General features: G+C 34.7%; 1 protein-coding gene across 1 annotated transcript in view; it reads left to right on the forward strand.

Annotated features, from left to right (window-relative positions):
- The first annotated feature begins 2,014 nt into the window (after positions 1 to 2,014).
- LOC145662799 (hydroxyacyl-coenzyme A dehydrogenase, mitochondrial-like) overlaps positions 2,015 to 22,293 on the forward strand; it is a 30,498-nt gene continuing 10,219 nt past the window's right edge. The window contains exons 1-3 of the mRNA XM_081728686.1: positions 2,015 to 2,194; positions 10,242 to 10,358; positions 19,437 to 19,595. Coding sequence (XP_081584812.1) covers positions 2,075 to 2,194; positions 10,242 to 10,358; positions 19,437 to 19,595 — 396 coding nt within the window. The 5' untranslated portion in view covers positions 2,015 to 2,074. The remainder of the gene's footprint in view (positions 2,195 to 10,241; positions 10,359 to 19,436; positions 19,596 to 22,293) is intronic.

The following is a 22,293-nucleotide window of genomic DNA, read 5'->3' on the forward strand; positions in this document are numbered from 1 at the left end:
TACCTGTGGGAGATACCTGAGAGACTCAAGTAATACCCGAGCTTGACTCTAAATTAATTCTGAAAACTCCTTTGCACAAAGACTAACTGATAAAATAGGTCTATAATGACAATCACAAGCGTACCTTAACAACATGTATGAATCAAGTAAGTAGGCCTAGTATTAAATAGTATTTTGAGAACTGGCAAAGTTGTAGTATTAAGGGTAGTTTTCTTTCTTTGTTTTTAAAAATGAAAACTCGGTCTATCCAATCAAATTCTTTACTGATTTTTACAATAGTCAACATATAAGGAAAAAAGTTTGATGCTTGATAATTTTGGAATTTTAAAGATTAATAATCCTGAAGAGCAATTATGTAAACGAACTTATCACGATTTTACCAAATAACATATTTCCTATTTTTTCTACGAGAAAATGTAATGTGGTATTGAGGGATGTTTGAAAGATATGTATATTTCTAGTTTTAGGATACTCGTAAATTCGAACTCTCTGTTGTTTCTTAAACTTCTTAGAACATCATCCCTAAACATTACTTTTTCCCTGAAAGCATTAGATTCACCCGAATCCCATAAGCAAAATGTTAAAATTTACGAAATTCGTTTTCTGAAAGTCATCTGAAAAAAAAAAATCAAAGTCGAGACCCAGTTGAATAATTTTGGAGCGCTCGAAAGCAGAATGCTCAATCCATTTGATGGAAATAGTTAGGCACAATTCTTTAGTTTCTTCCCCAGAAATTATTTTTCTAGTTACTTCCAAATTACTTTTCACGATGCCGATAACTACTTTCTCGTACTTGAAAACTGCAGATAATCCCATTTAATAGAATAGTTTGCAAACACAGTAAACTTCCCCCGAAATAAATTCCCCCAACAAGTTTTCTTTTCATACTTGAGATCTATTTAAATCACTACCTTGTACCCAAAAGGGGAGATCCATCCTGTTTCTTGGCAATCCCAATAGTTGGGGAAAATCTTTATTGTTTATCCCCTTCCAGAATGAACTTCGCAAAGGCGGTCCTATTTTTTTTTTTTTTCAAGTTAAGACCTGGTTGAATAGCTTTATTGTATCTGAAAACAGAAGATCAAATTTCTAAGACCATAAAATGAATTTTCTGAAGCTCAGATGAGAATGAATCTTTCGTGGCATGAAACAGTCGAATCACCTTTTGACATTCGGAAATTGTGTAGATTCATTGCATTTCGTCTAAATTAATAGACAATGTCAATAGGCTTCCATAAAACAAGTCTTCAGAATTCCTACCTGAATGGCTTTCTCTTAAGTCGGGATCTAACAAAACTCCTTTGTTGAACTTAAAAATGAGTCTATTAAAAAGTTCATCTAATATATGAAAAAATATTAGATATATCATCTTATTCATCCGCGTTTCATTATGTTAACATTTATACACCCCCTCTCCTTCTGCTACCGTACTAAATTCGTAAAAGTAAACGAAACACATACATCGAATTACTGGGACTGACTGGATAGGGTATATAAACAATTAGAACGCAAGTTCAACTTCCCAGCCGAAATGTTTCGGATATCAAATGAAGATTAAAAAAACATTTTATTCCACTTTTCTTCCGTCAAAATTCTCTTTTACTTATACTTTAGTATCCACAGAGAACATTCCTACAAAACTTCGATTTTCTTACTTTCGGAGATTAGATGAAGGAAGCAAAATCCACTTAATTTTTCCTTAGGGATTTCCATCAGTGCAAAAAGTTTTGTCTACAGCCTAGCGTTTACCGTTAACATTTCTGCAAATTCCGATTTCCTTCATAGACATATGTTTACTACTGGCGTGAAATAGTATAAAACCTAATAATCTGTTTATCTGTAATGATAACTGATTACACACATAAATATCTTAGGTATAGATTATACAAGCCAATTTCTGCATTGCAATCCTAGTTTAATTTTAATGTTATCAACGACCTTCGCTCTGTGACAGTGACAAATACTTTTTACTCTCCGCTCGTTGCTGTGAATCTGACAGTTATTTGCACAATGAGTTGCATAATAACAGCTTACGAGTTAGTAGGCGAAAAGGCTCATTCTATTTTGACTCTCAATGATGGCAGGGAACGTCGCAGTTTTCAAGCGTTGTTTGTCAACATCTTCTGCCTTGTCAGCTGGAATCAAGCATGTTACGATTGTCGGAGGTGGTCTTATGGGATCAGGGATAGCTCAGGTAAACTATGATATTTTTCTTTCTAACCCTAAAGTGAGAAGAGCTTTCAGACATTAAAAAAAAGTTCTTTCATTTTTTTAAAATAAGGTTAGTTTGTATAAAATGATTTGGTTTAATAGATTAATTTCATATATATGCAATTAAATAAGTTGTTGTGAACCTCTGATGCGCCTTGGGAAAGGTATAGAATAAGGGATGTAATGGACCGTATAGGAAGTCATATGTTCTAGCCTATATCCGTCGTGTATCTACGTAATATACAGGGGGAAGCAGAAGTAGGTATACAGTTACAAGAGTTCTTGTTTTCTTTATTAGTATTTATGTACTATGTAATGAGTTGTTGATCATAAGAAAACAGTATTTTTATGAATCAGGATGATATAGGAATTACAATTAAGTACAATCTCTGAGATTCTAAAACTGCCAATCTTCAGCATTTACACATACCTACAGTCTGCACTCAAGCACACTTTAACACAGAGATTTTATTGTTACTAATTTCTTGCTACCTTCTCTTATGAAATTAGTCGTGTCGTCAATAGTGCTTGGTTTACTTGAAATATTTTATCTTTGACAACACCCCAAAAGATGAAGTCCATTGGGATGAGATCTGGTGATTGTGATGGCCATTCAGCTGGCTCTCGTCGACCAATCCAACGATTAGGCAATTCTTTGTCAAGATACTCGCACATTGTTACAACATATGAGGAGGAGTTCCATCTTTCTGTAAACAGAAGTCGTCATTATTATGTTGTCGTAGTAATTGTACAATAACAATGCCCCGTAGCATGTTAAGATACAGGTCGTAGGTAACAGTTCCATTTAAAAATATTGGCCAAATGATCCTTTTACATAAAAGGCTCGTTAAAACTGTAACACGAGATTGATTCAATTCTTGTTCAAGTGTTACATTGGATTTTTCTTTGCGTAGTAGACACAGTTATATCTGTTAACAGCGCTTGAAAGTTTAAAATTCGCTTCGTCTGACCAACACACTTTTCGAATGATGTCATCACCTTGTCTTTCTGCATTCAACATTACCTCGTAGAATTGTAATCAGTGATCACGGATACATTTTCAAACCTAAACGTTGCTTGAGACGCCCAAAAGATCTATGAAAAATGTCTAACTCATGAAAAGCTCTCCAGTCTGACTTTTTTGGCTGTGGACAAATGTCTGCTCAACTAACATTTTAAGTAACATTGACTGATCGACCACTCTTTGGCAAATTACATATGGGGACAGTTTCATCATATTTATTTCATAATTTGTAAATTGTTAGTCTATTTGGTAGAGGTGCATCAAATTCTGTAACCCATTTCCATCGAAACTTTCCAGCATTCTCTGTCTTCCAGCATTATTTAATTATCCACTTTCATTGGTCGATGGTTAAATTACCAACCATGATAATCTGAAAAATAATAAATAATAAATAATAATTAATAATAAAACTAATTTATGTAATAAATATCATGTAATCACCAGCTATGATTATCTGAAAAATAATAATTGATAAAAAAAATTATGAACTGAATACCTACTTTTGTACCCCTCTATATTTGTAATCCAACGTACTTGCCTTAAATGTACGAAAGAACAAGTGTATACTCTATATTTTAGAAAACGGTGGAGCTTATAGGCCTACCTACTAAAAATGTAGCAGTATATCACTGTACAGGACCAAATTTACAGAATCCTTGATTTTCATCGTTAGTTGTGACTACCAGCTCATGTAACAATTTCTGTGTTGAAGTATAAATTTTCATGATTAGATAGTGTGCAGAGATCTTATTATATATCGGTGTACTTGAAAGCGACGCCAAATTTGCGTTTCAGTTTACGATAACCATAATTTTGTGAATTTGGATGACAGTGCGTGAAGTGAATCGAGAACAATAGCGTCCAATCCAAGGCTGAGGTGATGACATACAAAACTCTTGGCAATACATCATCAGAGAAGAGGAATTATGGACGGAAACCAAGTTACATGAGAAAGATCGCCGAAGATTGAAGATGATTTTCACAGAAAACCGTAAACCTGATTACTGTTGTATTCAATTATCTTTAATGATCTGTTTCTGTAAACAGAGCAGGGGCATCATTTGGGGATGACGGAGGAAGACAACTACTCCCGTGAGTTAGAGAAGTCCATAGTTTTTAATCGATTATATACTAATATAGTATATAAACCTGATACACTTTTGTCGGCAGAACATATTGCCCTCCGCCTGGCAAAATTGAAATAATGCTACTGAATAAGAGTCCTCGGACCGCTTTTGTTTCTCTTAGCAGTGAATGATTTGCCGACTAGAATTAAACATGCTAACTGTCTTCTATTTGCAGACGACCTCAAAATATATATTAGGGTAGATTCAATTGATGATTGCGAGAAAGTACAACAAGACTTACTTAACTAACATTATGGAATGGTGTAATAAAAATAAATTTAAAATGAATGTAAATAAATGTAACTTCCTACGTTTTACACGTAAGAATAGTTATGTAGACTATACGTATTCGATTGATGGGACAAAATTAAGCTCTCCCAAGTATATCAAAGATCTTGGAATTTTCTTTGATCAAAATTTAACGTTTAAGCATCATATGGAAACAGTAACGAGCGAGGCTTATAGAAACCTTGGTTTTATCATGAGGCTAGGTAAAGAGTTTCGTAATGATTTAACTTTAATATAATTGTAGTTCACTTACGTTCGGTCAAAGTTAGAATATGCTACTGTTGTGTGGACACCAAATATGCAAAAATACTGTGATATGATTGAGGGAATACAGAAAAAATTCCTAAGACTTCTAACGTACAGGAAAGCTGGGTTTTACCCGAAATATGAATCTTACAGAGAGTTACTGGAAAATTATCAACTACCCACTTTATACGAAAGAAGAAAATATAATGATCTAATATTTTTATATAAATTAATACATGATAAAATTGACTCTATTGAGCTGCGTTCGTTGCTTTGTTTTCAAGTCCCATCAACCAGAACGAGGATAGGAAACACATCTACGTTTTATCAAAGAAAGGCAAGAACAAATATCCTTCGGAAATCTCCTATATGGAGGATAAGCACTCTCCACAATGAGGCCGAAAAAGACTTCAATATTCATATATTTAGCATGTAGGAAAGTGTGTACAAAAGAACAATTAAACAGGCATGTTTTGAAAACGGCATATAAGGAGCTCATATGCTAAAGACAATATGAATGTGTTTTTTTATAATTGTCTATTTTGTAATGTATATTTCTTTTAATTATTTGTATATCTCATTGTTTTGTATTAATATGTATTTCGTTGTCAAAGACAACACAATAATTGGGCCTAGAGCCTGTTGTGTTGTGCTTGAACTAAAATAAAATAAATAAAATAAAATAAAGGAGAGCAGGTAGAGCTTGAAATCTTTAGTAACTCCGTAAATACTAAGCGCTAAGAAGATGGTGCCAAGAACATAAAATATAGGCCGCTGATGAATGGAATAAAGTACACTGTTATTACTATAGATAGAGTTATAAAATAACTACTGGAGGCACAATTGGTGCTCCAAACGCGTTGCCCATTCAACCGCACTAGTATGTGGGAAAAGAGCGCTTGGATGGCATTGTGTGTTATGAATAACGTTTATTTCGAAGAAGAAAATCTCAATTTCTTGTGCGGCTTATCGCTTTAACAGATATTTAAAACAGAAAAATGATACGCCGTTTCACGCTTCAGTTATACATATCTTTAGATATCGGAAAAAGTATTTTAATGTGTAAAATCAAGGCTATTGTCGTGGCCCACTTACTGGTTCTTCGAACTGCAGCGACCTTGCTCAATTACCTTGAAAGCAAATGTTCATATTATTTTAATCATATATGAGGAGAGGTTTATAATTCCCCAGAAAACTTCAAAGCAGTTAATACTGTACCTTATCTACTGAAGATTAGTGACAGTCAGGGGCATACAGAGGGTGTTTATATTAAGGAGTTTAGAATCCTGAAATTGCCACTTTTCTCTAAATTTAGTCTAATTTCAAGGGTATTTTTACAAATTTTAATACAATTTATCCTCGTATTGAATTTCGGCCACCGAAAGTTTTGGACCTCCCGAAACAAATTATCGTACGTCCCTGTTGACAGTAGCCACACGAAGCTGACAATGGAAGAGAGGGAGATTATACATCAAAGTGGAAGATAGTTTAAACACCAATCGAAAGCACTAATGATGCCTATTACGAAAATGTAATAAAAATTTTCCGAATGCATATACTGTGCGAGTTATGTGAATATACAGGGTGTCCAGAAAATACGTTTCCACCCCTAGAAATAGCAAACGATGAAACAGATGTCGAAACAGGAAAACACGTGTTTGATCATTTTAAAAGTACCACATATCAAAGCAAAAAGCGTTATACTAGGGCCACCCGCAATGTCCCAGGCGGGCTCCAACTCAAAAAATGCAAAAGATAATGCGGCCAAGTAACATATCTTTGGAAACCTGTTGGGAAATTAAAGAAGACGGAGCAAGTCTCGACTCTCTAAAATTACCCTGTGCAAAATGGTGGCCGGTCAAAATGTCATCAATAGAGACCGGATGTTAGACAAAATGCCTATTCTTTAATCTTAAAGATATGATCAAAAATAACGTTTTAAAGGTTACATCGGGAGTTATAGTTTCAATTTAAGCCAATTTTATTTTACCTATTTAGCCCCTTCCTGCCTAAATGATTGCTTTAGTGCCTAATGTTGCCTATTCTATACATTTTCTTCAAAATAAAACTTTATTGGGAAAATATATAATTTAGTATTTAAAGAAAGAATTCTTCCTCTTCCGAGAAATATAGCTGTAGTTTGTGGTGATAAGATGCCGTAAAGCTTTGGACTGCTATGTGTATTGATAAAATACTGTAAAACTTTGGACTGCTGTGTGAGCTGATAAAGTATATAGCATTTAGACTGTTATGTGTAGTGATAAAGTGCTATATAAAATGTATTTACCAAATATACACCAAATATAAGTCAATTCGTTTTTATATATACAGAAAAAGAAGATATTAACGAACAGGTATGTTTCTATATTCTTGGAACATTATCTATGACTTGAATTTATTTTTAATTGTATTCAGTATTTAATTTATCTTCATTATTTCTAATTACATTTTACTGCCTATTTTTTAAATTTTAAGTGCCTATTTGCCTGCCTATTTTGCAGGTTTTTAATGCCTAAACATCTAGTCATCCGAAACGTCATTGTAAAGTCTATGGCCACCCCAGAAAACTTAAAACGGTTAGACAGTTGTCAAAACAGGAAAACACCTATGTCATCATTTCAAAAGTACAATGATTGAAAGTAAAGCTATTTGTCCCAGGGTTCTCCACAAGGTCCTAGGCGAGGCCCTACTCAAAATTTTCAAACGACAAGGGAGGTGAAGTAGCGCATCGTTGGAAAGCTGTTGGGAAATGAAAGAAGATGGAACAAGTCTCGACTTTCTAAAATTACCCTGTATAAAATGGCAGCCAGTCAAAATGTACATCCTCATTTCAGTTCTCCGAGCACATTCACTTTCCATTTTGCAATCGGCCTTTGTCATTGTGAGACATTTTCACGTATTCGCTGTTCCTCGTACAAGATTTTTTTGTTTGAATCATTTTATAACTGATAATCCGGACAACCAGCATAAGTACCACTATTGTACAGTCATGAACATAAATAAGTAGAGGTAAGAGCTTTTTATTTCTTATGGCTCCAGCCTCTAATTATTTATGTTCGTTGTTGTACGTTATATGTTAACTAGTCACTTCTATACTCAAAGATGTCAAATGTTATTTCTTTTCTTTTCTTTATTTCTTAATTTGCTTTCCTTTATAATTTATTTATTTAGACATTACTGCGCCCAAAGAGCAGAATCTCACAGTAGGGGCATTTCCTTTCTTTCCGTTGAATAAAAGAATTAAAGTGAAAATAAAATAAAAACCCGGCTACAGGAAGAAGACCTAAAACGAAAGATGTTTGCACGTCCGTCCAGACTCGTTCCATCTGCTTTCATTTAACAACAGCTTTAAACGATGTGCTACTTGACCCTCCCCCCTTGCCATTTGAAAATGTTGAGTAGGACCCCGTCTGGGATTCTGGAACAAATGAATCGGTCATTGCAGAAAGGGCACATGTTCTATACTAATAATACAGAACATGTGCCGTTTCTGCAATGACCAATTCTAATATTTTTACTTTCAATCATTGTACTTTTGAAATGATGACATACGCGTTTTCCTATTTTGAGATCTGTCTCACTATTTCAGGATTTTTTGGGGTGGCCATGGACTTCAGGTTTTTTTCTGACATTTTGAACGGAGGCTATTCTACACAGAATAATTTTAGAGAGCCGAGACTTGTTCCGTCTTCTTTCATTTCGCAACAGCTTTCCAACGATATGCTACTTGCCCTCCTAGTCGTTTGAAAATTTTGAGTAGGACCCCGTCTGGGACCCTGTGGAGAACCCTGGGACAAATACTTACACTTTCAATCATTGTACTTTTGAAAAGATTACATATGTTTTCCTGTTTTGATATCTGTCTCCCGTTTCAATTTTTTTTTTGGGGGGGTTAGAATGACGTCCATAGAGTTAGAATGACGTTTTTGTTGACATTTTGACAGGCCGCCATTTTACACTGGATAATTTTAGAAAGTCGAGACTTCTTTCGTCTTCTTTCATTTCCCAACAGGTTTCCAACGATATTCTACTTGACCCCTTATCATTTGCAATTTTCGAGTTGGACCCAGCCTGGTACCCTGCGGGTGGCGCTGGAGCAACACATTTTGTTTTGATATGTTGTACTTTTAAAATAATCGAACACATGTTTCCCTGTTTTGACATTTGTGTCATCGTTTGCGACTTCTAGGAGTGGAAATGTATTTTCTGGACACCCTGTATATTCATATAACTCTCACAGTATGTGCATTCGGAAAAATTTTATTATAGTTTCGTGATAGGCGTCATTAGCACTTTCGATTGGTATATAAACCATCTTCCACTTCGATATATAATCTCCCTCTCTTCCCGTGTGAGTGGAAGTGTAAGAAAGACCACAAATTGAATGTATGGTTGCAGAAAAGAATAAATATGTTTAATACAGCGATTATTGTTTATTATTAATAAACCATTTAGTGCATTTTTTAATATTCGCCCATCACACAGGGGTTGAAACCACAATATGATGCACCTATGTGTTATAGTTTAATATTTGCTATCGTTTTCTATTTTACTTCAGTTGATTCATGGTGGAAAGTCTTTCCACCATGAGTTGATTTAGATAAAACGAAGAAGGAGTACAAGGTTTTATTAAAGTGTACTATGTAAGTAAAATATGTCTATGTATTAATCATGCTGCATAAAATAGTACGCATTATAATCAGGGACGGATCCAGGACGGACTTCTGGGGGAGGCGGTGGGTTGTAATACTGCTACTTAGAGCTACTTTTAAGAGCTTCAAACTCTGTTTTATTTATATATAAAAATAAGAAAGTTTCCTCTTCTGGGGGATTGCCCCGTTCGCCCCCTGGATCCGCCACTGTATGCATCAACAGTCTTTGACATGAATTTTCAATTGGTTGATTGATTAGACTTAAACTTTTTCAGCTTCGAGGCTATATGAGAAGAGACCATTTGCTGCAATGGAAACCAGAACACAATTAGAATTTTTACTAAACGATCTTTTATTTTTTTCTAAACGATATAATTAGAAAAAAAAACATTTAGTTCATCATGGTTGGTTACTAATATGATATGGGTATATTATGTATTTTGAATTTACATGATACAACATAATTGAACTGTATTAATTGTTTATAACACAATTTGCATTTTAACTGCATTTTAAGCATTAATTGTTTATAACACAATTTGCATTTTGCACTGTCGATTTTAAGAACATTGTTTTGCCTAAATTAGTTCATGAAATGGAGAGGTTACTGTATTATTATACGTAAACTTCTATTTAAAATTTTAATAAACCAATTTTAATTTATCACATACTTTAGTTAAATGTTTCTTACAGGTAGCAGCACAAACTGGACATAATGTTACTCTCGTGGATGTAAATGATGCTGCCCTTCACAAAGCCAAGACTGGAATAGAGCAAAGTTTACAACGAGTGGCGAAGAAACAGTTCAAGGTAAAGCTACGAACATTCACTTGAAATAAATAAATATGTGTGTTAGGCACCTTTGTTGATCTTGAAAAGATATATAATTTCCAATGTACATAATTTCTAAAACTTGTGCTTTTTTAATCATCACAATCATTACTATAATACGCTGATTAAATGACGTATTGCAATTAGTATTAGTTTAAGTTGACAAAAAGTCTTGAGTACTTTACTCAAAATTGGGAGATCCCTTGTGAAAACGGACTAACTACATTTTTGATGAAATTGAAATAGTTTGACATTTGTGTTGAGAACTGAAACGTTTATCACTCGCCTAGAATCCATCCATCCCATGGCAAACTAAAGATCCTACAAACTTAGTTCATTCTGGCATGATAAAACCCTTAATGTACAAAATGTCACTCTATCTCAATGTTATCAAAAATTTAGTTAGTCCGTTTTGGCATGGGACCAACCTATGTGATTTTATAATGTTTTAGTACACTGTCATCAATACCACAGGTAGTTCCATCCAAGAATATCTTCTAAAGAGTAAGTATTATTTCATTCCTTGCAGAGAGATTTTGTTTCAAATTAAAAATATATATTATGGATTACGAACACACTCAACACCCAGAAATTGTTTATTTTAACAAATTGTAGTATTTTTACCCCCCTCAGAATACAATTACTTTTAAACAGTGTTTTTTATTAACTTTTTAATAATCACGAATACTGCTATTTTCTTTCCTAATGTTCCTAATACTTTCTTATTATTTTTCCATTTCACTAGTTAATTTTTCTACTTTCTCCATATCTACATTTGAAGGTTTTTATTTCAAATCTTTACGTAGTTCCTAACTAGTCATTATCTTTCCTACTGCCATACGTAATAGTGTGAAATTTACACGGAGATCCCGTTTTTTCAGCACCATTAACTTAATCTTTTTAGCATTTACCTCCATCCATACTCTTCACAGTTTGTCTTTAAGTTTCCAAACATACAATTCATTTATAAACCATATGTGCTTGAGCGTGTGAGCCCTGCCTTGATGAGCTTCTGGCTACGTCACTTTGCTAGTTTTCCTTCGTTATTACTTCATCTCGTTGTATTTCTTTCTTAAACGTTGGACATCCATCAACAGCTCATCTATAATGTTTCTTTTGTTTACTCTTTTTAATTCACACCTGACACAACATTTCTTCTACTCGCATGATTTGAAACGATTTTACCTTCCGTTAGTTACTGTTTCTACTTCCTCCTAATTTATATAATTTTTCTTCAAATTTTCTGAGAATCTATTTTTTCGGAGGTAATTAATTTGTGTTGTCGGGGAAAAGTTAAGACTTGAGTTCTCTTTTTTTAAAAAAATAGAAAAGATTTTCATTTGATTTGATTTTGAGTTTAACGCCCCTTTCAGCAGCGAGACTATATGAGATAGGACCTACTGATTAACGAGGAATCTGAACCAATGAGCTCTTACCGGGAATCGAACACGGACACGCTAACCAAAGGCGCTTACGCTAACTGTTTAGCCAAGAAGGAGCTCTTAGTAGAAAAGAGTGTCTCAGTTTCTAAAATGAAAGTATTTAATTGCACTCTGAGATCACATTTTTAAGTAAATATTGGAAATGAAGTGAAATCTTTAAATTTTACGTCCCACACTTATACCGGCAAGGCTAAAGGAGAGAGTGAAATGAAACGAAATGAATGAATGAATAATGAGAAATGAATGAAACGATGGAATGGAGAAAGTGGGAGGAAACGGAAGAACTATAAGAAAAGCCACGCAGACAGTGTTTGTCCACCATAAGGCTCACTCGGCGCGGGCTGGGATCGAATCAAGGAACCCATGCACCAGATGTGAACACTCTACCACTGAGCCATTGCGGCACCTTATGTAAATATTAATGTGATCACCTTCTATGATAGAAGTGTAAACAAGCATAGAAAACAGTCTAAAACTGACTACACTCCCATTATATTCCAAGTTTTCTGTAGCTCCGCACTCCAAAGAAAACATTCGAAATATCTTTTCGTGTGGATGAGCGTATATTTTACAGGAAATATGTGAAATTTACATCCTCCAATTTTCATTACGTTCCATAACAAAATTCGTGATAAATTATTTGGTCTAGCATAATTACACTAATTAAGGAAAAAGCACCAGTAGTTGACACCCTTAAGCACGTTTTTTCTGAAATTCTTTGATTTCATGAATATTTTGAAGTGGTGTTTCCAAAATTCATTTTCCATATCGAAGGTTGGGGTTTCTTCTACTAAGCATACCATTGAAATGCTAAAAAAAATCTCTTCCTATATTTTATTTTATTTTATTTCAAAACTGTAAAACCGAGTTAGTAGTTGACAAGCTGAATTTAAAATAATTTTAGTAATTGACTTTTTGGTTTTAGTAGTTGACATCCTTTTTTCTTTTCTAAATATAAAGTCAAACATGCAATTGTGCTGAAACTCTTATGACAGTAAGCATGATGGCTTATAACAAAAACACCTAGCCTAAAAATAACATACGTTTTCGAATTTTAAATCAACTTAAAAGAAATATAACCTTTCGAACCTGAGTAATTAAAGACTTCAAGGGAACGTTTAACTAGTAGGACACTCGAAACGATTCTCATTGAACTATTAATGAGTTTCAAACCCTGTGCGTACTACATATAAAGGCAAGGGTTGGAAATTCATTATAAGTTGAATCGAAAGCTACTCGTGAAACACAGTAAACTTAAATATTGAAACACTGGCAGAGAACACTAAATATGAAAGAAATCCAACTCAGGAACACGAGAAATATTCCGGCTACTGCTAATGGATTTAGGTTCTGTGATGTGGCCAATAATGTCAGTCCATTCATATTGTAGTTCATCTGCTTTCTCTGGCCATTGCCACAGTCTACCACATTTCTTCATCGCAGATATAATTGCGCCACTTTCTGTGATTGTGACAATTCTTCCTGGAAATAATGCTTCGTCGTAAGTGAATACAACAAATTCTCCGACATATCCATTCACAGGTCCCAAAGATAAAGTAAGCGCGTTCATTTCTTCTGAGCTGTCTTCGCCATCTTCATTCAGTTCACTTGAGAATTCCTTATAGATCACTTCTTCATCTGTCTCTGAATCCGAAGTATCTGTATTGTTATTTCTAGCAATTGAAAATGAAAAAAGTTCTTTACTGTTTTGCTTTTCTCCAGCTCTTATTCCTTCAGAGCTTTGATTCGCTTTTCTTGCTTGTTTCATTCTTTCTCTTTCTTCTTTTTTTCTCATCCTTGCTGCAGCTCTCTTTGTTTAATATTTCTTGTTCTTCCTTTTTCTTCAATTTACTTTCGTAATAATCTTGCCATTGCTTAGAAGTAACCACACTCCGTATTTTTTCTTTCCTTTTCCTTTTCTTATCGTCTTGATTTCTCTCGGGCCAGAATAGTGACCTCTTAAATGGACTTGGAATAACTGCAGACACATTTCTCTTCTGTGGTGTTTCTTCACAGTCGTGCGTTTGATCTTGTCTAACTTCCGTTTCTTTATCACTTTTCGTTTGATCTTCTCTTATTTCCATTTCTTTATCACTTCCCGTTTTATGTTCACCAACTACTGTTTCTTTATCACTTCCCGTTTGATCTCATGTAACTTCCACTTCTATATCATTTACCGTTTGATCCTCTCTTACTTCCATTTCTTTATCACTTCCCGTTTTATGTTCAGCAACTATTGTTTCTTTATCGCTTCCCGTTCGATCTAATGTAACTTCCATTTCTATATCACTTACCGTTTGTCCTTCTCTTACTTCCATTTCTTTATCATTTCTCGTTTGATGTTCTATAACCACCGTTTCTTTATTACTTCCCGTTTGATCTAATGTAACTTCCATTTCTATATCATTTGCCGTTTGATATTCTCTTACTTCCGTTTCTTTACTATTTTGTCCTCCTACGTCAAGAGCAGGAACTGACTCTTCACTTATTCTCACAATTGTTTCTTGTTTCTTCTTAATGTTTTCCTGTAATTCTTTATCCGCGTTCATTTCTTCTACCGGAATATTAGATACTATTTTCTTTCACACTTCAAAGAGCGGGTAGTAGTCTTCTTTAGGCCCCATCCATCCATTTTGCAAGGCTGATGAAAAGGTTCTATTTTCTTTTTCCCAGTTAGATCTTCTAAAACTTTCTTAGCAGTTAGTAAAGAAGAAAAACTTAAGTTGCCTGAACATGTAGAAATATTTTTGGGTTTAAAGTTTAAAGTGCTTAAGTTTAGTGCGTATTTTCAGCAGTGAGGCTATATGAGGCACGATGAAATAACTTAGTATCCCTGACTTTAACGCGAAATTTAAATTCAGTAAGCAGAAAATTCATCTATACTAACTGAATATTATTCTAATATCATTTTACATCAGAAAAATATCTTTTACCCGATAAGTTGCGATTCAAATGTAAGAATTAAGTATTCGGAACTCAGGCAAAGAAAGAATGGGGGCGCTTCTCGAAGAAGAAAAAAAAACAAGTTTTTTTTGTTAATCCAATAATTGACATGCCCTGTTAACTAGTAATTGACACCCCTGTCAACCACTAGATCCACGTAGATTCACAAGCTGCCGATCCTAGGGCTGTCTTTTGAAGCAAAAGCAAGAATAATATTGTATTTACAGCAATATTATTATAATTCTGGTTTGTGCTATAAGTTGACAGGGGATGTCAATTACTAGTGAACATTATAAAAATTATAGTCAGTAGTTGACACCCACGCCATACTTTAACAACTTCGTTGTAAGACAAAGGTCTCTATTGAAATACGTTAAGCACTTTTCAAAAAATAACAAAGAATAATCTTGAACCAGATAGAAGAAACAACACAAGTGTAAAACCTTAAGAGAAATACTCACCTGCTTAACAAAATCCTTTGCAAAAACTCACAACGCTCATCAAACGCAAACAACCTTCGTTAGATCCTCCGCCATGACTACCCACAATGAAAAAAATGAAATGAAATCTTTGAGTTTTACGTCCCACGGTTATGCCGGTTAGGCTAAAGGAGACGGTGATGATGAGTAATGAAGGAAATGGTGGAATGAAGAAAGTGGGAGGAAACGGGAGAACCCCGAGAAAACCCACGCACACGGTGTCTGTCCACCACAAAGTTCACTTGGCGGGGGCTGGGATCGAACCCGGGACCCCAAACACCAGAGGCGAACGCTCTACCACTGAGCCACCGCGGCCCCAGTACCCACAATGCAGTACAGCCAATTAGTTTATTTGTTTTCACGATAGCGGGTAGTAGCCGTATTGCTTCATGATTTTTAAACGATTGTGATCTCTGGTTACCTTATTATTTGGAAAGTTTCTCTAAAGTGTCAACTATTATAGAGGGGGTGTCAACTACAGGTGCTTTTACCTTATACTGTCCAACACGACATTTACCTTCGGGAAAATAATAAGTGATTTTGAATGATTTTGGTGCGTAGAAAACGAAAATGATAACAATTTTTGCACATCGCGCTACAGTGCTGAGATATTGTATGAGATATATTTCGTTCATAGATGCAATTTATTGAAATGACGAACGTAAAATAAGACCAGGTAACAGTCAAGAATCGAAGAGTGGAAGTTTAAAATACTTTGCCATAAGGACATTGTGCCTCTCTAAAGCCCACTTATCTCTTTTTTTGAAATTATAACAATATAAGCAGTGTTGCCAACAACGTTAACAATAATGTCACTAAACATACTGCGAAAAGTCGTTAGAAACCTTAACTGTAATGGAAATAATGCTAGTCTATTCGCTGTACGACATTTCGAAAGTCATTAAATCCTAGTTTAACAATGGTAATCGAAATAAATCTTCTCTAGAATAGCTAGATTTAGCGACAAAATCTATAAATTGGCAACACTAATTGTAAGCCCATTACGTTATAAAAAAATTCATTTATTTTGTCACTCGCGCCGCACATCACTATGTATTTTCGTTCCTATAGTTCATTGATGATTCAAAGTGAGAAACTATGCCCCATCGTCTTATCGTATTCTCCTTCCCTTGCAAAGAAAAATAGATCCCTGTGTGAGGACAAGATCTCTTTAACGCGTGGCAGTGTGTTGTTGACAAGATCTCTTCGCGCCTGTATTGCTTAAGTATGTTTGAAGCATATTGTTTTAGAAACCGAGTGTTGTGTATCAAGTGAGTTATTGGTAGAAAATGAAACGAGTTGGTTCACACCGAACGTGTACTAATCATCCGTTAATTTTTGTTATGTGTGTTAGATTTATACCTAAACCACAAATTAAGAAAATATATAACATTACAAAACTTGCTTATTCTTTGTACTTTGGTGTCGAATTGGTGACCAGGACAAGACATGGGCTCCTCATCAGTGCTGCATAATTTGTACAACAAATCTTAGGTTGTGGTTACATGGGAAATTAAAGGCCTTGTCGTTTGCTGTACCGATGGTGTGGAGGATACCAACAAACAAAATTAATAACTGTTACTTCTGGATGACTAAGATTTCCGGCATGTCTAGAAAGATCTCTGGCATTTCATCTAGCATCCTGATATTCCTTCGGCCATACAACCTATGCCTCACAGTGACGATTTACCAATACCTGTATTCCCTGACACATGGACAGTGGAAGAAGATGATTGAAATGAACCTGACGTTTCACCGGTGTCTTCCCACTTGCGACAATCCTATTAGCGACAGGATCTGTTAACTGTCCTATGAGCGACCGATTCGATCTGTTAACTGCCCTATGAATCACCGATTCGTTCATACTAAGATAATGGAAGAAGATAAGGCTCTCTCTGTTCTTTAACTTGTTTTACGCTAATGTGATTTAGAACCTAACAAAATGTACTGTGAAAAATTTCGCTCCACCTGAATTTAATACGTTAGAATGCTCTCATTACATTAACAATCTTTTATACGTTTTTCCTAATATTATATTTTTGAATTAATTTCTATGAATACATTGACTCTATCAAGCGGAAAACTAACTAAATATTTAGAGTAGCTCCACCTTTGTCTATGATCCTAATATAATTAAAAATTTCATCTTAAAATGATACGGAGCATAAGTTTAGATTAAATATGTTTATGGCATAGGAAAGAAATCAGAAGGAGGTAGGGGCTCCCGAAGAAAATTTTCTAGGGAGGGGCATCTCCATGCTTGCTGTATCACGTCTGGTATATCTGGTATTTAATATACGTGGTTTGCTGTATTACGTATACATTTTTGTGAGCCAGGGGAGCGATCCCTGCCTTCCCATCGGGCGCCCATGGAAAAAAGGTGTTCACCATTTGAGGATATGAAAGAAATCTAAAAACACGGTGTATTCGAAGAAATTATTACACAAGTTACAAATCTCTCGCATGAATTAACATTTCGTCTAGTTATAAGGGATTATTTCAGATTGCTACACGAAAAGTTTTTATGTATAACTCAAAACAAGGGAGGAAGGCAAATTAAGCAATTAGTTTACGTTTTAATAGCTTACAATAGGGGGGAAGGTAGTTTAAAGAGTTTATTTACCTTTTGGATTGTTTAGAATGATCTGCATTGTAATTGGTGGAATTGGTTGAGAATAGCCAATCAGATGTAAGTAATCTCAAAAGCTGTTTTTTACCATTGACATTTTTTTTAAAAAAATTTATTCATAGATTCTTAGGAAGTTTAAAAAGTAGATAGTTGGCAAAACTGTTACACGTTTAAGTTATTCAAAATAAAATATATTACTATGCTTAGTGAGTAATTAGAATTGAATCAAATTAAGTACAGAAAACAGAGCTTTTGAAGAAAGGGGATATTACAACTGGACTTTCAATAATTACATAGGAATATACCGGTACTTTTCATGGAAATATCCCTGTTGTCTCGTTAAGTTATTTGATATGTTTTATGTCAAATCTAACTCAAAATTAAAATAAGTTTAATTTGCACTCACAGTAGAGGAAAAATATATTTGACGAACAGTATCACTGGCATGTACATATTTCATACCAAGGTTGTTCGGGCGCTAATAATGCCAGAGGCAAACATATCTTATGAGATGGAATCGTATAATCTTCCATCATCTCAATGTAAATGAATCGGTCGCTCATAGGACAGATAACAGTTCCTGTCGCTAATAGGACTGTCGCTTCTGGGACTAATTCGTTTCACCGGAGCCAGAGGCTTCTACGTCAAAAGATCCATACTATATACCAATACATGCTGACAGTGATATACATTTAATTGAGCTGGAAGACTTTAGCACGTGACTTAAATTTGTCGAAAGAAACATCCGAACTTCTAGGTTCTAGACAACAGCAATAGAAATTACTTGTTCCTGGTACAAAAATTTGAGTTTCGACATAGACTTCAATCCTTTGCACATTATCTTGCTACGTAGGAGAATATGTGATACTGTACAGACGTTACTGGTTTGATGAACAAAATAGGCGTGACCATGTAACAATCTGTATCGAAACGTTTTAATGTACGTATAATACAGTATGACCCAGATTATCCAACAAAGTTTCCGGGCTACTTCTCAGCCTCTATTCAATCGATGTGTTTCAAATTTTGGGATACATAGCTAGATAACCCTAGAAGCTTACCCTTAACATTTTCTGTAAATCGGTTAAATAGGGGCCGAGAAATATCCCGAAAACTGTGTCGGATAATAGGGGTTGTACTTTATATAATGCGAATAATAAATATGTGCGTATCTTTTGAACCTGACGTGGCAGGGCATTCTTATAGTAATTTTCGAAATCAGCGTGACCGTTTCCTTAAGAATCACCTATTTTAGTCGCGAAGATGTAAAAAAAAGTTTTTATTTGTTGGGGAGTGTTATTAGCAAACTTCGTTTGTTGTTTTATGATCACGATAAATTACTAAATGTTTGTAACCTTTTATTGCTGATAGGAAACCTTCAGTGTTCATCGGGCAACAGGTTGGTAAAACTACAATTTGTGAGCTCTTTCATCAGTAATCAACACTCACTGTTTATTTAGTCCTACTTTCTTACTTTCTTAATTTCTAGTACGTCTAAGAGGATTAATATTGACTTATATCATTTGTCTACTAAAAACCTGATCTCTAGTTGTCTTTCATATAGGACAAGCCAAATGATGGTGTACAATTCATTGACTCCATCCTAAAGAGAATTACTATGTCGACTGATCTAAAGGCGGCTGCAAAAAATGCTGATCTCGTATTGGAGGCCATTGTTGAGAATATTCAGGAGAAACATAAATTGTTCGAAAGTATTGATCCAGTAAGTATCTATTAATATACCCGTAAATATTGTGAAACGCAATGGTACAATCGCCAGCAAAAGTACGCATCTCTTTAAAAAACTTGAAAGAAATGACCCGATTTAAATACAGTATTCTTTGAAGTAAGAAAAATAAGTCTTCTGTAAATTACTAAAAATTGTACTCAATAAAACGACCTACATTTGGTTATAAAAAATGATCGGTGCACATGTAATTTGTAACAGGGAAGTTATGTAAAGTGGAAACACATAAGAACTGGGTAAGAATGTAACTGGGTAAGAATGTAACTGGGTAAGAATGTGCATACAGTATCTGACCGTTGTTTAGTGGTGTGTTAGGTGATCATTTATAGTACATCTAGAGAGATAGAACGGAGGGTGTGTGTTGAAGCTGCCATGTGATGTAATGCAAAATAGGGAACTCTCTGAGTTTGAAAAAGACCAAGCTAGATGACGCAAGTGTTTCTAAAACGGACAATGCGTTGGGAAGCTTTTAGCGTTCCATCCATGTTTAATTACAAGCAGTGTTGCCACAGTCCTAATTCTGGAGCGGGCTGAAAAATAGTACCAAATTCAAACAAAAAGGGCTGAATTCATTATTTTATACCAGTGTAATACATAGCTCTATAACACAAAATTAAAAGATGTAAAGTTCTAGAACAGCCCCCCCCCCCATCTTCCAAGAGTCCAGATAAAGTGATTTTTTTAAAAAAAATATTAGTATTAAAAAATATCCAAATAGGAGGACCCTGAACAACCGTGGAAGTAGATGAAACGTTTCTCGCACGTAGAAAGTATAGCAGAAGCCGCCAATTAAAAGAGAAAACAGTTATCATCTTCGGTATGTATTGTAAGGAAACCAAACGTGCCTTTATTTCAAAATAACCAATAAACCGAAACAGTATTATGGACATAGCTATATGAAAAAACATATATGACGCCCCTCTAGCGTCATTTGTTTCCCGGTATAGTTCGAGTTACGAATTTTCCACAGAAAGTTTGTAGCGTTATGTGGTGCAAATTCACAGAATGAATGTTCAACAGCATTTTTTAAGAGTCCAACACACAGTATGAGTAACGTGAGATGTAGGAAAAGTCTTACTGGCACTTGAAAAATGTGACTGTTTGTTAAATGGTGCTAAATTGGATAGCATTGTATCAACTTTTTCACAAAAGGGGCTGGAAATGCCAGCGTGGTACCAACGGGCCGATGAATAACAAAAAGGGCTGAATTTGGTACAATTGTACCAAGTGTGGCAACACTGATTACAAGTATAAAAATTAAGTTTAATACAGGGGCGTCATTTAGGGGAGGCAGGGGGGCAATTGCCCCCCCTGAGTTTGAGATTTCTATAGATTTTATCAATAAAATAGTAGTAAATCAATGAAATACGCGAAATTTTACTTATATCAAGGGGTTTTGCCCCCCCCCCCCCAAGCAAAATCTGAAATGACGCTCCTGGTTTAATATAATATGAAATATAGTTTTAAATTCCTGATCAAATTTATTCATAATTGATCATCCAAATCGTTGATAATCAGCCTTACTCAGAACCTTAAAATCAATTACAAGAAACTTCAAATGGACTATGTGCGTCTTTTAGTTTTCAAGGTGCATTCTATAAGCTTTATATTAAGTGTAGCATTTCTCTTCCTTACTGGTTCCTCATCACTTTCAAAAGGTACGTTGAGACAAATATTAAGATTTTCAGAAAGAAAAGGATTTACTTTAGATAGATTGTGTATGTATATTAATATTTTTGCAAAGCTTAATTTCTATTTATCTTCTATTTCGATAGTGATTCTTAAAATTGGAAAAAACTGGAAATCCCAACTATCTTTAGTCACAACTAGTTCGGATTATCAACGTTCGCTGCACTTTGTAAATGGAAATATAAATACTTCTGGCATATTTAACTGATTTGAAACTAACTTTCCCCACCCATTCAATTTCGCATTTTGTTTCTTTGGACTATATGAGACAGTCCTATACAATTAACAAATTACTAGAATAGCAATATAAACGTTACTAGAAATGAACAGTAAATCTTGATGCAAACTTCCTTTTTGATTGGTTGTTTTTTTTACATATCGTTTAATTTTGCGTTGTTACGTACATTTTATCGTAATAAATTACTTCTTTACGAGAAGTTTCCATTTACACAACCGAATTTCATTCTTCGCCTATGGGCAAAGATGAAATTAATTGTAAATATTTTAAAAATATACAACTCTCTGGCTCGTGAATTGGTAATTTGTTGATGAAAGTTCAAGTTTATCAGATCCCTTCTCAAAGTCGAACTTAAACTGAAGAATAAATCAGTTTCTTACGCCCGGAAACAAAAGGTTCGCGCCAGTTTAAGTAAGTTGCAATGCAATAAAAAAAAAAGTAAAATTTGCACGTATTATTGCATCTTCAGGTGTCTTGCTTCAACTTCTACGCTTTTAGTCAACTCCCTATTTAAAGCATGATTCTTTGTACTTTGTAACTATTCTGAGATCGCATATAACATATACAGTTCAATGTACAGAGGAATCAAGTCTACTTCTGACCATTTTGGACACATTTTATCTTTAAAATCTCTATCAAAGTCCCTTTCATAGCTTAAACTATTCATGTCCAGGTCCTGTAAATAACTCGTATAATGTGAAAAACTGTGGTTACTTTTCGTGTTCTTAAGCGTTCCAGACAAACTCT

This window comes from Thermobia domestica, chromosome 10, assembly GCF_964235325.1.
Source record: "Thermobia domestica chromosome 10, izTheDome1.hap1.1, whole genome shotgun sequence".
NCBI lineage: Eukaryota > Metazoa > Arthropoda > Insecta > Zygentoma > Lepismatidae > Thermobia > Thermobia domestica.